A 15,892-nucleotide genomic window follows, 5' to 3' on the forward strand; every position below is an offset into this window, starting at 1 on the left:
CCGCAATTCCGCAAAATAATTGGTAGTGCTGCGGATTTTTCCGCAATGATAATCCACAGCGGAAATTTCCGCAGCATGTGCACAGCGCATGCGGATTATCATTGGGGAACATTGTAGACCTTCTACCAAGCGTTTTTTAAGAGTTTCTGCGGCGGAATTGCCGCTGTGGAAACGCTTAAAAAACGCATAGTGGGCACACAGCCTAATACAACATGAAGTGGCAGAAGGTTCCATAATCTCACTGCTTTTACAGTTAATAATCCATAAACTCACTGCTCTTACAGTAAAGAATCGATATCTCTGATGATGAGGATTAAACCTCCTTTCCTCTAGACCAGTGTTCCCAAACTCCAGTCACCCAACAGATTATGTTTTTAGGATTTTCTTAGTATTTGTACAGGTGATGCAGTTTATATCAAGGCATCCGAAATTGCCACAGTTTCTCTCACCTGTGCAGTACTGTGGAAACCCTGAAAACATGATCTGTGGGAAACACTGTCTCTTGTCGTTATCGCAGGCCTAAGTGTAAAAGATCTGTATACTGTCCTCTCATACATTTGTACATTGTAGTAAGATATCCTCTAAGCCTTTATTTTTCCTAACAGAATAACTCCAAGTTGGTTAATTTTTCTTGGTGTTGCAGTCCACCCATTCCCTTTAATAACCATGATCGCTCCAGCTATGTCCTTCTTATACACCAGAGCCCTAAATTGTACACAGTATTCTATGTGTGACTTGTATAGATACAAACTATGTTCTCGTCATGAGCATCTAAGCCTTTTTTTTTTTTTTCCAACATTATTTTTATTTGATTTTTCAAGACACAAATACATAACATACATCTAATCTGGTACATAGAGGTAAGAGTGCCCGTACGCAGACTGGGTCTATAACAACTCTATTCACATATTTAATTGGTATAACAGATATAACAATAACAAAATGAATTAGTTGACAGTATGTCGCCATCATGGATAATTAATACATTTATATCTATGCCAGAAGTCCTGGTCGATTGATTGTTCTCCTCACCTTTCTCTTCTTCATTTTAAGTTAAACGAAGTGGACCTAAGTTATTTTTGAGATCTTCTAGTATATACCATGCTGTAGATGTAAAGGGTTCTACCATTTTCCTTTTGTCCTCTATTGAACAGCAATTTATAATAAACTGTTTCTGACGCGCCCAGGGGATGGGGACGACTCGGCGCCCGGGCCTTGTTGGTTTTGGGGGATGCCGCGGTGGCCGGCTCCTGGGGCCATACCCTGGGGTCACTCTTAAAAAGCAAGGAATTGTAAAAAAGGTGTATGGGATAGGGAAAGTTCGTAACGCCACCCGTGGTGTCTGGTGAGAATCACCAGTGCTGCGGCAGTCCTCTGAGGCCAGTGGTCAGGCAGCTTAGTTGGTGCGGCTCCCCACAGGTGGAGCAGGGCCTCAGGGCTGCGTAGGAGAAGGGATGCAGGATAGAGGGGACCCAGCTGGGTCGGAAGAAGAATAGGCACACTCATAACCGTTCACTTCAGTACCTTTACTGGTGGTGTTTTCAGGCACGATCCAGGGCACTGTAGGGTGAAGGGTGCATTTCAGGACTCTCTCCAATGAGCGGGTGTGGGGCCTCCTGATTCTTGCCTTTTCCTGATAAGTTTGTGACCTGCCTGGAGCTAGGCCTAACTTGGTCTCTGTCTTGCACCGGCTGACCTGGTGGTAGGGCCTTCTGTTGGAGATCACACTCCCCGGTTTCTTGGGCCTCAGTGGCTCCTGACCCTGGTATGACAGTCAGCTTTTGGTGTACCTGGGACATGTAGTTCGCCAGGGGTTCTGGTTGTTTCTGCTGGGCCTTAGGGATCCCTGCAGACGCGGACCCGGTGTCCGGTAAATGCTTGTGGGGTGAGCTGGTTAAGCTCCTCTGCCCCCTATGTAGCTCGCTTACTCCACTTGCCTTCGGCCACGCTCGGGGCCCTCACTAGGCTTCACACTGGCAGTAGGCCTCGCTACTCTTCACCGCTCTTATGGCGTCGGCACACCTTAGGCTCACTAACCTGAGCTCCCCGAGTCTGTACTGAACTGACTTTCTGTGGACTCCAGACTTAAACTGCCTAGCTCCACCTTCCCTTTTTATATCCCTATCCGGGCTCCCTCTGGTGGTCTGAGGTGGAAGGTGGAGGTGTGTGTATGCTATGAGGGCCTCTTGTGGAGGAATCCGTCCATGCACCCCTCTGGGATCTGTGGCACCGATGCGCAGCAGCGCGCCACATTTCCATTTTATAAGATATTCGCCTGCTTGCTTCTCTTTATTACACAGGGCATATTGTTGTTCTACCTCCATATAATGCTTCATTTGTGCTATTCGTTCCGTAATGGGGGGGATATTGGGATCTAGCCAATGCTTTAGGAGCAGTTTTTTTGCTAGTGTAAGCCAAGTATGTAGTAGCTTGGGGGGACTCCCTATTAATTTGTTAGGGTTGTTTATGTTAATCCAAACATGCAGCAGGGCTAAACATGGAGAAAGGACATATCCTGGTCTCCATGTGGTGTTAATCATGTCAGCTACCTGGTCCCAATAAGAAACCGATGCAGGACAGGACCAAAGGCCGTGTAGGAGGCCAGAGTGTGGATATTGGCACTTGGGACATGCAATTAGTCTATTAGAAAGTTGGTCTTTTTTGGTAGATTAAAGGCGTATATCGACCATGCATGATTTTGAACTGAGTTTCTCTCCAAGACTCATTTATAATATGTTTCATGAATAACCTCCAACCCGTTCTAATCTTTTTAGGGATATCTACATCATCAAATTGTTGTTTCCAGTACTTAAAAAAGGTATCTGGGTGTGATCTAAGCCTTTTTAACACATCCAAAGATTTTACTTGCCTTGGCAACAGCTGCCTGGCCCTGGTTACTAAGTTGCGTTTGCCGTCGTCCTATACACCCAAGTCTTTTTCAGGGACAGTTTTACCTAGTGTTTTACAATTTAGTACATAATTATACATTTTATTTTCTCGGTCCGAGTACATAACCTTACACTTATCTACATTAAACTTCAATTGCCATTTCTCTGCTCATGCCTCAAGCTTACATAATCCCTTTGTAATATTACATTATCTTCTTCTGTGTTGATTACCTTGCAGTTTAGTAACACCTGCAAATATTTACAATTATTCTCTATATGCCCTCTATAAGGTCATTAATAACTGTTAAAAAGAAGAGGGCCCAATACTGACCAATTTGGTACTTCACTGTTAATCCGAGTATGTTCCATTAATGACTACCCCTTGCTCCCAGTCTCTGAGCCAGTTGTTAACCCAGTTACACATATTTTCCTCCAATCTCATTTCTCTCATTTTGTGTAACAACCTTTTCTGTGGCACTATTTCAAACGCCTTTAAAAAATCCAGGTAGACATCATCCATGGCATTTTCCTGTTCCAGTCTGGAACTTACCTTCTCATAGATGATCAGATTAGTTTGACAAGGCCTTTCCCTCTAAAACCCATGTTTTTGCTTGGTTGTGAGGTTATTTTTAGTGAAATAATCCAAAATGCCATCTCTTAGAAAATACTCAAAAATTTTGCCCACTGTAGAAGATATCTTACCGGTTTATGATTTCCAGGTTCAGATTTTGTCCCCTTTTTGAATATTTGCACCACATTTGTTGTCCTGTGGTACAGACCCTTTTAATATGGAATCCTTGAATATTAGAAATAATGAAATTTAAAAAATATTAAAAATCATTACAATGAAAAATTGTAATGACATAAAAGAGATGGATTAATACAAAACCAATTTAAACATTAGGTTATTTTCTGACAGCACATTTCCTTGAAGAAAAGGGACTAATTATGAGTTTCCAGTAGTTCTGCGTGAGCGGGATAACCTGTTTTGATATGTGCTTTAAGCCTAAAATTGCATTTTCTTACCCCTTCAGAAACACAAAACGCACAGCAGAGGTTTGGATGGATGAATATAAGCAGTATTATTACCAGGCCAGACCTTCTGCCATAGGAAAATCCTTTGGAAGGTGAGTAGATTGTTTTGACACATAGATACAATATTTTTGTAATTTCAGAAATGCTGGAACTGTCTTTTGCTTTAAATACAAACTAGCAGATATTAGCAGACTCAGGACAAGTGATTGTTGGGCATGTTCGATTTCTGACTGCTGATAGCATTGTTCTTCCTGAGATAAGCCACCACCAGACATCTCTGGCACCCAGTGGCATAACGAGAGTCCGATGGATCCCGATGCAAGATTTGGAACTGGCCACCCCCGTGTGTTGGTCAGATGTATGGGCTTCTAGACTGCAATTATTCAACTTGACAAGCTTTAGTGCATAAAATGGACATAATCAATGTGGCCAGTAGGTGGCAGCATCTTACAGCAAAGTGAATTCCTGCTCAGGTCAACACTTGACAGTAGGAACCTGGAGTTAGGTGGTGAGATACTGTATATTGGGGACATGTTGAGTTGTTCCAGAGGTCAAGAGACTGCACTGTCTATTGGGTAGCTTGTGGCACTGCCGTTTTCAAGGGGCATGGAGCCATATCCCTTTTTGATGTCATAAAGTGCAGCCATGAAATGTAATATATGGCCCTTTAATAGAATCAAAGGCCACATCTGAGGCTGCATATTACCAATCAGAGAAACTGTACAGCTCAACATTAACCCATTTTCTCTGCTCTGTCTTTATGTATACTAATGCTGCTAATCCATGGACAATATTTGTTCTTGTTTTTTTCTTTCACAGATCCAGTCACTAGCTATAAGCAATGATTTTGTGTCCACAAACCCAATGGGCACCCAGCCTTATATCCACAGCACAATTTCATGCAGATTTCCCTGCAGATGTATTTCGAATTGCTGCACAAAATTTCCACAGTAAATGGATCCCATGAGAACTCCCCATAAATATTTAAAGGGAATCTGTCACCACTTTGGAGTTATCAGACCTCTACTATGGCCATACAGGGTATAGAAAAGTAAATCTATATATACCTGTATGGCCCATAGCAGAGGTCTGATTGCAGAAAAAAGCATTTTAATCAATACTGTTTTGCACAGGCTTGGCGTCCAGGGGACGCCAAGAAATCCCAGCCCATCTCATTATTATTCCCCAAAATCCCCGCCTATATGCTTAATTATCATATTCCCCCCTCCCCTGCACGTCACAGGGCCCTGTGATGTGCACTGTGCTCCCTGACTTTCGGGCATGCACAAAGCGCCACTCACATAGAGCGCGCTTTGCTTCATCCCGGCCCCGTCTGTCTATACACTGCGCCGCTGGGTTCTACTGCGCAGGCGCCGGGGACTCACTGTCACTTCCTGGCGCCTGCGCAATAGAACTCTGCAGCGCAATGCACGGAGAGACTGGCCGGGAGGAAGCAAAGCATGCTCTATGCCCGGGAAGTCAGGGAGCACAGTGCACATCACAGGGACCTGTGACGTGCAGGGGAGGGGGGAATATGATAATTAAGCATATAGGCGGGATTTCGGGGATTAATAAACACATAGGCGGGGATTTCTTGGTGTCCCCCGGACACCAAGCCTGTACAAAGCAGAATTGATTAAAATGCTTTTGTCTGCCATCAAACCTCTACTATGGGCCATACAGGTATGTATGCCCATAGTAGAGGTCTGATATCGCCCAGGGGGTGACAGATTCCCTTTAAGCTTTAGTTAAGGAAGTTTATTTTAACCCCTTTACCCCCGAGGGTGGTTTGCACGTTAATGACCAGGCCAATTTTTACAATTCTGACCACTGTCACTTTATGAGGTAATTACTCAGGAACGCTTCAACGGATCCCCCTGATTCTGAGATTGTTTTTTCGTGACATATTGTACTTCATGAAAGTCACTTGCGTTTATTTGTGAAAAAATCAGAAATTTGGCGAAAATTTCGCAATTTTCAAAATTTTTATTTTTATGCTCTTAAATCAGAGAGATATGTTACACAAAATAGTTAATAAATAACATTTCCCACATGTCAACTTTACATCAGCACAATTTTGGAACCAAATTTTTTTTTTTAGTAGGGAGCTATAAGGGTTAAAAGTTGAGCAGAGATTTCTCATTTTTACAACAAACCATTTTTTTAGAGACCACATCACATTTGAAGTGACTTTGAGGGGTCTTTATGACAGAAAATACCCAAAAGTGATACCATTATAAATGCTGCACCCCTCAAGGTGCTCAAAACCATATTCAAGAAGTTTATTAACCCTTCAGCTGTTTCACATGAATTTTTGGAATGTGGAAGAAAAAAATGAACATTTAACTTTTTTCACAAAAATGTTACTTTAGACCCAATTTTTTTATTTTCGCAGGGATAACAGGAAAAAATGGACCCCAAAATTAGTTGTGCAATTTCCTCTCAGCACGCAGATACCCCATATGTGGGGGAGCGCCATTTGACTTTTTGAATGTAAAATTTGCTTGAATAATTAGCGGACACCATGTTGCGTTTGGGGAGCCCCTGATGTGCCTAAACAGTGGAAACCCCCCACAATTGACACCATTTTGGAAACTAGACCCCTCAGGGAACTTATCTAGATGTGTGGTGAGCACCTTGAACCCCCAGGTGCTTCACAGAAGTTTATAACATTGAGCCGTAAAAATAAAATTTTCACATTTTCTCAACTAAAATGTTTTTCAGCCCCCAATTTTGCATTTTAATAAGGGTAACAGGAGAAATTGCACCATGCAATTTGTTGTGCAATTTCTACTGAGTAAGCCGATACCCCATATGTGGGGGGAAACCACTGTTTGGGCGCACGGCAGGGTTCGGAATGGAAGGAGCGCCATTTGACTTTTTGAATGTAAAATTTGCTTGAATAATTAGCGGACGCCATGTTGGGTTTGGGGAGCCCCTGATGTGCCTAAATAGTGGAAACCACCCCACCCTCCCCCCAGTGACTCAATTTTGGAAACTACACCCCTCCAGGATTTTATCAAGGGTCATAGTGAAAATTTTGAACCCAGAGGTACGACACAGAATTTGATAACATTAGGTCATCATATTGAATAAGTTGTCATTAGTCTTGACTGCAAGTGCTCGCTATTTGAGTTTGCATCAGGTACTCAGGTAGGCACCATGTGTCGCGGGTGCTCAAGTGACATGTTCGAGTCCCTGCCCCGCATGTTTCACGGTTATTAGACACCCAAAAAAAAACATGTGGGGATCGCTCGTGCATGGCAGGAAATCCCCGCAAGGTTTTTTTGGCTGTATAACAGCTGCAAAACATTTGGGGCGGCGACTCGAGCATGTCACTCGAGCACCCGCTATACTCGGTGCATACCTGAGTACCCAATGCAAACTCAAGTAGCGAGCACTTGCGCTCAACATTAGTCACCATATCGTCTTCATTTTTTTTCTTTACTACTGAAAAAATCCCAACCCCAACCCTAACCTTAGCCCAACCTTAACCCAGCCCTAACCCTAGCACAACCCTAACCGAAACCCTAGCACAACCCTAACCCTAGCACAACCCTAACCCTAAAGTTTATTTTTTATGCTGTTCCTCGTGCGGTATAAGTGATTAGACGTCTTTATTCTTGGGTCGGTGCAATTACAGCGATGCCAGATTCATATCGGGTTTTTATGATTGACGGCTGTCACACAATAAAAGACGCATTTTTTTGCAAAGACTAGTTTTTGCATCGCCATATTTTGAGAGTTGTAATTTTTCCATATTTCGGCCGTCAGAGTCATGTGATGGCTTGTTTTTTGCGGGACAAGTTGACGTTTTTATTGGTACCATTTTCGGGCAAATGACATTTTTTGATCGCTTTCTATTCCGATTTTTGGGAGGCAGAATAAACAAAAAACAACAATTCAGGAATTGTTTTGTTGTTTTTTTATGCCGTTCTGCGTGTGGTAAAATTGATAAGGCAGCTTTATTCTTCGGGTCAGTATGTTTACAGCGGTACCGCATTTATATATATATTTTTTTATATTTTGGAGCTTTTACACAATAAAAACTATTTTATAGAAAAAAGAATTGTTTTTGCATCACTTTATTCTGATAACTTTTTTATTTTTCGGTTGTTGGAGCTGTATGGTTGCTTGCTTTTTGCGGGACAAGATTACATTTTCAGCGGTACCATTTTTATTTACATTCGTCTTTTTGATCGCGTTTTATTCCATTTTTTGTTTGGCGGTATGATGATAAAACATTGTTTTATGTTTCGTTTTTTATTTTATTTTTTTTTACCGTGTTCACTAAAGGGGTTAACTAGCGGGTCAGTTTTATAGGTCAGGTCGTTCCGGACGCGGCGATACCAAATATGTGTACTTTTATTGGTTTATTTTTTGTTTTCATAAGATTATTTATGGGTTATATATATATATATATATATATATATATATATATATATATATATATATATATATATAATATAATATAATTTATTTTTTTAATATTTTAAAAAAATTTAATTTTTTTTTCACTTTCTGGCACTTTTTGATCTTTTACACATTGTCCCACTATGGGACTTTCACTTTTTGCAGCCTGATCGGCTGCATAGCACAGGAATGCAAAACCATCTCTGTGCTATGCAGCCTGTCAGCGCTGCACAGGGAGAAGTTACTTTGGTCGTACACTGCGCATGATCAAAGCAGCTTCCTGGTGACCTGGATGTTGTCATGATGACGTCGGGTCACCATGGCAACATCCGGGACCGGACTCAGACGCCGCGAGACGCCGGCAGAGAAAGTAAGTATCGCACTTACCTCCTCTTGCCACCGGAATGCTGCGATCGATTTCGATCACAGCATTTCAGGGGCTAATGCGCCGGGAGCAGTGCGGGACTGCTCTCTGCACATAGCACCGGGTGTCGGCTGTAACAATCAGCTGACACCCAGCTGCGATCTCGCCCGCACCGCTTGTGTGCGGGCGAAATCGCCACGGCATACTAATATGTATCAGGCCAATAAGGCCCAGGGCACAGCTACGTATTAGTACGCCTTGGGCCGGAAAGGGGTTAATCTCGCTATTCAATTTTGCCCATCGCTTCCGTTCTAGTGGCAGAAATCTCTACCTTGCTGGATTTTTTTTCTTGGTTATTTCTAGAGAAATCAAACATTTAGTGTTTTAACCATCGATATTTGTCTCCTCTCTGTAGTGTGTCTGACCGACTGGACCTGAGGAAGAAGATGAGCTGTAAAACATTCCAGTGGTATCTCCAGAACGTCTACCCAGAACTGAAGTAAGTCAGTGCCTGACCGGGGGTTCCTGTGTTGGGGCTGTAAGGCGGCGGTGTTCACACCGTGCAGTAACTGAGGCAGTGACCCAAGCAAAACCAACATAAGCAGCTTTTATTCAGCACTCACGGGTAAAACTGAAAGTCCTCCGGTTCGCAGCCGGGTTAACATCAGTCCATAACAACGGTTGCTGTGGGCAATGGCCGCGCCGGGCCACTCAGAGCCTGACAGGTGCAGAGCCTTCTCAGGCGTAGGTTCAGCTACACACAGGCCCGCCAACCTTTCCTGCTATGTTCCTAGCAGGTCCCAACACTGAACAACACTAATCTTTTATGCAGGATTTTTAAAGGACCTGTGGCAAGAGCCACTGGAAAACCCAGGTTGGAGGGAGGAGGCCGCCCCACTGCCTTCCTGTAGCCTCCTCCAAGAATTGAAGGCCCTTCCGGGTTTTACTTAATCTGCCTTAGCCAGATAGCCTGACCAGGTCAATGCTCACCTTCATTCCTACATTGCAGCCGCAGGTGAGTTTGTGACTGCAATGCACTCCAATGGATTTAATAGGTCTCTGTCCACATTCTGGGGGATATATAACGTCCCTCGTATACGATCCCGGTCACTGCCTCACATATCCCCCCCCTCTGTTCAAACTTGTGGGGTTGAACATTTGTCACCATACAGGGTGCCCGGGAAAGGGCATCTGCGTTTGCCTGCGACTTCCCAGGGCGATGTTCTACAGAGAAACTGAAATTTTGCAGTGACAGGAACCACCTGGTGACTCGCGCATTCCTCTCCTTGGCGTTCCTCATCCATACCAAGGGTGAGTGGTCCGTCACCAAGCTGAACTGACCCCCGAGTAAATAATAACATAGCAATTCCAAGGCCCACTTAATAGCCAAAAACTCCTTCTCTACCATGCTATAGTTTTTCTCTGCCGGGATAAGCTTTCTACTCAAGTAGGTGACCGGGTGCTCTTCACCATTCACTTTTTGTGACAATACCGCCCCGAGGCCTACCTCCGATGCATCTGTCTGTACAAAGAAGGTTTCCTTGAAGTTGGAGCTGATGAGGACCGGCTGTCCACACAGGGCCAATTTCATGGACTGAAAGGCTTCTTCTGCCTGAGGGTTCCACGAACCATTACCGATTTTTTTTCCCTTTCATGAGATCGGTCAGGGCCGCTGTTCTCCCTTCAAAATTAGGTATAAACCGGCGGTAATACCCAAGGATGCCAAGGAACGCCCTCATCTGTTTTGTACTTAACGGTTTAGGCCAGTTTTTAATGGCCTCAACTTTATTGATTTGGGGCTTGATAACTCCTCGGTCAATCACATACCCCAAATATCGGGCTTCCTCTCGCCCTATCGCACTTTTTTTTGGGGGGGGGTTGCCGTTAACCCCGTAGCTCTGAGAGAATCCAGCACCGCTTGTACCTGGGATAGGTGCGTATGCCAGTCGGTGCTAAAGATGATAATATCATCTAGATATGTGAACGCGTATTCCTGATGAGGCTTGAGCACTATGTCCATCAGCCTCTGGAATTTAGCCGGGGCCCCATGTAACCCAAAAGGTAAGACCGCATAGTGATATAGACCCTCCGGAGTTATGAAGGCAGTCTTTTCCTTCGCCGATTTCGTGAGAGGTACCTGCCAGTAACCCGTGGTGAGATCGAGCGTGATAAAGTACTGGGCCTGCCCCAGTCTCTCAATCAGCTCATCCACCCTGGGCATTGGAAAAAGGTCAAACTTCGACAATTCATTTAATTTCCGGAAATCGTTACAGAAGCGTAACGATCCGTCTGGTTTCGGAATCAGTACGATGTGGCTAGCCCACTCTCTCCGTGATTCCTCGATGATGCCTTACTGGAGCATTTGTTTTACCTCATCCGTGATGGCTTGCCTCCGGGCTTCGGGTACCCGGTACGGTCTCATTCGTACCCTTACCCCAGGTTCGATGACCATGTCATGTTGGAGAACCGTAGTCCTACCCGGTAGCTCTGAGAACACGTCGGTATTCTGCTGCACCAGCGAGCGAGCCTCCCGTCGCTGCTGTTTAGTGAGAGCATCACTTATCCTGAGCTCTCCCCCGGACGCATCCCTGGCTGAAGGTAGAGAACTCTCTGGCGATATGCCCTGAGTGACGTCTGTAACTAAACACTCTTGTTCTTTCCAAGGCTTTAGCAGGTTTACATGATAAAGCTGCTCAGGTTTCCTCCGTCCGGGCTGATACACCCGGTAATTTACCTCCCCCACCTTTTCTCGAACCTCATATCGCCCTTGCCAATTGGCCATGAGCTTACTCTCGGCTGTGGGTACCAGTACTAACACCCGATCGCCCTTGTTAAAAGACCTGACCATGGCTCTTTTATTATATGTACGCTTCTGTGCTGCCTGGGCATCTAACAGATGTTCTTTCACGATGGGCATGATCGCCGCGATCCGGTCCTGCATACTAGCCACGTGTTCAATTATACTCCTATGTGGCGTCTGCTCTTGTTCTCACGTCTCTTTGGCTACGTCCAACAGACCCCTAGGGTATCTGCCATACAATAACTCAAAGGGAGAGAACCCTGTGGAAGCCTGGGGTACCTCACGGACGGCGAACATCAAATAGGGTAGCAACATGTCCCAATCCCTTCCGTCCTTAGAAACCACCTTTTTTAACATGGACTTGAGAGTATTATCGAACCATTCTACTAGTCTGTCGGTTTGAGGGTGGTACACCGAGGTGCGCAATTGTTTTATTTTTAGCAGTTTGCACAGTTCCCTCGTCACCTTGGACATAAAAGGAGTCCCTTGATCCATCAGGATCTCCTTAGGTAGCCCAAGGCGACAGAACATGGCAAACAGCTCCCATGCAATCAGTTTCGCCGAGGTGTGGCGTAGCGGTACAGCCTCTGGGTACCGGGTGGCATAGAAGATGACCACAAGTATATGTTGGTGGCCACAAGTGGATTTTACAATGGGCCCTACCAAGTCCATTGCAATCCGTTCAAAAGGTACCTTTATCACTGGCAGAGGTACCAATGGGCTACGGAAACTGGCGGTGGGTGTGGTCAGTTGAGATTCGGGGCAGGATTAGAAGTACTTTTGGACCTCCGCGTAAATCCCAGGCCAAAAGAACCGCTGCAAGATATGTTCTTGCATCTTTTTAACCCCTAAGTGTCCACCCAGCAGGTGTGTGTGTGTGTGTGTGTGTGTGCTATCTCCCGAACCGCCCGACGGTACGACTGGGGTACCACTAACTATTCCACGACGTCGTCCCTGATTTTGTCTACCCTATAGAGCAACTCACTGTTGTCTACCATGCATGGAAATACAGTATCTGTACCGGGCTGTTGAGTTACGCCATTTACCTCTAACACCCTTTCCCGCGCCCGAGTCAGGGTGGGATCCTGTAGCTGAGCTGTCCCAAACGTGTCCCGTGACATTTCCAGCTCGGGAATCGATGGGGTCTCCTCAACCTCTCCTGCCAGCACCTCTAGGGGAGACCTATCGGGGTCACACTCTGTCCCTAGGTTGGACACTCGTACGGCAGGTACCCCTGATTCGGGTTCGTCCGGTACAGCGCCTGTAACAAATTTTACTGGGGGAGAGTGGATTTTGTTTTTCCACAGTGTCCAGAACAGGGGCAAGTCTCTTCCCAACACAGTCCCATTGGGAAGAGTTTTTACCAACCCCACCACATGTTTTATGTCTCCACATGGCATGGACAAAACTACCTCTGTGGTTGGGTACTCTCTGAGGTCCCCATGGATACACACAACCCCGACTGTCCGTCCACTGGGGTTGTCTCCTGCCACCAGCGACCCATGTACCAAAGTCACTAGGCTCCCCGAGTCTAGGAGGGCCTCCGTGGGGTACCCATTAACCAGTACCTGGCACAGTTGAGGTGCACTGTCTGAGGGATCGGCACTCGCAATGCAGACCGTCTGGGTGTACATTGAGACCCGGCGGTTATACCCGCAGTCCATGGGTTCCGTAGTCAGGGGGCAGTTAGCAATCACATGTCCCGGCCCCTGACACCTCCAGCACCTAATGGTGGAGGTACTGTTAGGTCTTATGACTGTTTGGGAGGGAACCGGTCTCCTGCCACTCTCACTCTGGGGTTTCCCTTCAGCACGGGTATGGTGCTGACTGTCCTCAGTAGAGGGACGCGACCCCTTTCCCGGTTCCTGGGTTGGCAGGGATCGGTGTGACAGCCGCGAGGGAGCAGAGTCCCGGATAAAGTCCTGAGTTGCCGAGTAGCGCTCGATCAGGCTGACCACCTGCTCGAGGGTGCCGAGGTCCCCTTGCCCCACCCAAAGTTGGATAGCGGCCGGCAGAGTCCTAACCAGCCGGTCGACCACCACCCTCTCCACCATCTGGGCTGGAGTCAAAGACTCAGGCTGGAGCCACCTCTTTACCAGCTGCAAAAGGTCATAAGCCTGAGACCGGTCAGGTCGGGTCTCCACATAGGCCCATGAAAATACACGCTGAGCCCTCAAGTATGTATTGACACCCAGTCGGGCAAGGATCTCACCTTTGAGCCTCTGGTAGTTTTCCCGTTCTGCTGTACGTTCGTAGATGGACAGGAAGGCTTTCACGTCGTCCTCCGGTCCCATCTTCCTCAATGCTGAGCGAACCTTGTCCTGGGCCTCTCGACGTTCCAGGGCTGGTGCCATCGGCGTCTCCCACAGGGCTGTGAGCTGCTGCACGATCAGCTCATTGGTGTGCTGCTGCTGCTGCTTGAACTGCTCCTGTTGCTGCCGCTGTGTGACGACCAATTGCCTTAACAGCTCCTCCATTTTGTCCACGGGGTTGGGCTGAAAGGCGGCCGGCTGGATTATGGTCATGCAGCTGCCGGTGGGCTATGCCTCAGGCACAATGCCCGCATCCTCCACTAAGCTGTAAAGCGGCGGTGTTCACAACTGAGGCAGTGACCCAAGCAAGTACAACATAAACTGCTTTTATTCAGCACTCACAGGTAAAACAGAAAGTCCTCCGGTTCGCAGCCGCGTTAACATCTGTCCATAAAAACTGTTGCCGGGGGCAACGGCCGCGCCGGGCCGCTCAGAGCCTGATGGGTGCAGAGCCTGATGGGTGCAGAGCCTTCCCAGGCGTAGGTTCAGCTACACACAGGCCCGCCAAGCTTTCCTGATATGTTCCTAGCAGGTCCCAACACTGAACAACACTAATCCTTAATGCTGGGTTTTTAAAGGACCTGTGGCAAAAGCCACTGGAAAACCCGGGTTGGAGGGAGGTCGCCCCACTTCCTTTCTGCAGCCTCCTCCAAGAAATGAAGGCCCTGCCGGGTTTTACTAATCTGCCTTAGCCAGATAGCCTGACCAGGTCAATGCTCACCTTCATTCCTGCATTGCAGCCGCAGGTGTGTCTGTGACTGCAATGCACTCCAATGGATTTAACAGGTCTCTGTACACAATCTGGGGGATATATAACGTCCCTCGTATACGATTCCGGTCACTGCCTCACAGGGGGGGATCATACCTGCGACTGTGTTACTGCTCCGTTTTGTACAGAGCTATAGATGGGCTGCCATAGAGGGGCAGAAGGCATTTTTCATGTCTACAGTTTAATATGTTTTCTTTTTTTCTGCTGCATTCTTTGTAAGTCAGGTAGAAGAAAAAAGATCATTCAATGCTTTCTTATGCCCAAGTTCACACCAGTCTTGATGAGGAGATGTGCTGGAGTCAGGAGCTCCTGATTTATGAAGAGCCTTATGACGAGCAGTAGTCTCTACGCCCCTGTCCCAAACCAGTTCTGCCCACTTTGTCAGAGCTTGGCAAAAATGGCATGAGAGAGCCAAATGTCACATAACTTTACCTCAGCTGCCAGTTGCACAAAAATTATACGATTATTCAGAGCTTTTGTAAATCTGGTCCATGGAGTTTAATTAAAGGGGTAATTTCGGTAAAGCTCACTTCCATGTTTGGATGTGATTGGGGCCGATGTATCCCATCTACCAGCAGGTATCATGCGCAGCAGGTATCATGCGCAGCAGGTATCATGCGCAGCTTGTATCATGCGCAGCTTGTATCATGCGCAGCTGGTATCATGCGCAGCTGGTATCATGCGCAGCTGGTATCATGCGCAGCTGGTATCATGCGCAGCAGGTATCATGCGCAGCAGGTATCATGCGCAGCTGGTATCATGCGCAGCAGGTATCATGCATCTGACCTATTCATTGGGAAGAGGACAAGTGAAAGATAACTGTCGATGGTGCGCGCGTCTTGAAAGGTATGAGGAGACACAAGTCACCCACCAATAAGGTGAGTGGCGCTGGGATACCCTTTTAAGTAGACTCTATCCTTGGATATAAGAAAGCATTGCTTATAGGGGAAAATATCCCTGTACATAGATTACAGCAGCACACAGTAGCCATACGACTTTATATTGAAGGTATACATTCTCCTTGCAGACAATGTGGGGACATTTATCAATGAATTTGCACCAGTTTTTGGCATAAACTGCACCCACCATTGTTACAAATCTTTGCATGCAACAAAATTGTGCAAAAAAAAATTTAATTTCTGTGCTGTGACCGGAGTGGACATGTTCAATTTTAAGGGGTGTAGGGTGTAAATAGAAAACCTACAATGTATGTACCGGACCCTGGTGTAATCTTTCCATAGTATATCTGGATCTATTGTAGCTATTAAATTTAAAAGTAAATTGTGTCACATGTATTTTTCTATATTCATT

The 15,892-nt window shown here is 46.1% G+C and overlaps 1 protein-coding gene across 1 annotated transcript in view; it reads left to right on the forward strand.

Annotated features, from left to right (window-relative positions):
• GALNT16 (polypeptide N-acetylgalactosaminyltransferase 16) overlaps positions 1 to 15,892 on the forward strand; it is a 144,677-nt gene that overhangs the window by 121,372 nt on the left and 7,413 nt on the right. Inside the window, exons 11-12 of the mRNA XM_073638982.1 lie at positions 3,923 to 4,015; positions 9,116 to 9,199. Coding sequence (XP_073495083.1) covers positions 3,923 to 4,015; positions 9,116 to 9,199 — 177 coding nt within the window. The remainder of the gene's footprint in view (positions 1 to 3,922; positions 4,016 to 9,115; positions 9,200 to 15,892) is intronic.

Source organism: Phyllobates terribilis, unplaced genomic scaffold (genome assembly GCF_046119375.1).
Source record: "Phyllobates terribilis strain yellow unplaced genomic scaffold, ASM4611937v1 Scaffold_7__3_contigs__length_470593459, whole genome shotgun sequence".
Taxonomy (NCBI): domain Eukaryota; kingdom Metazoa; phylum Chordata; class Amphibia; order Anura; family Dendrobatidae; genus Phyllobates; species Phyllobates terribilis.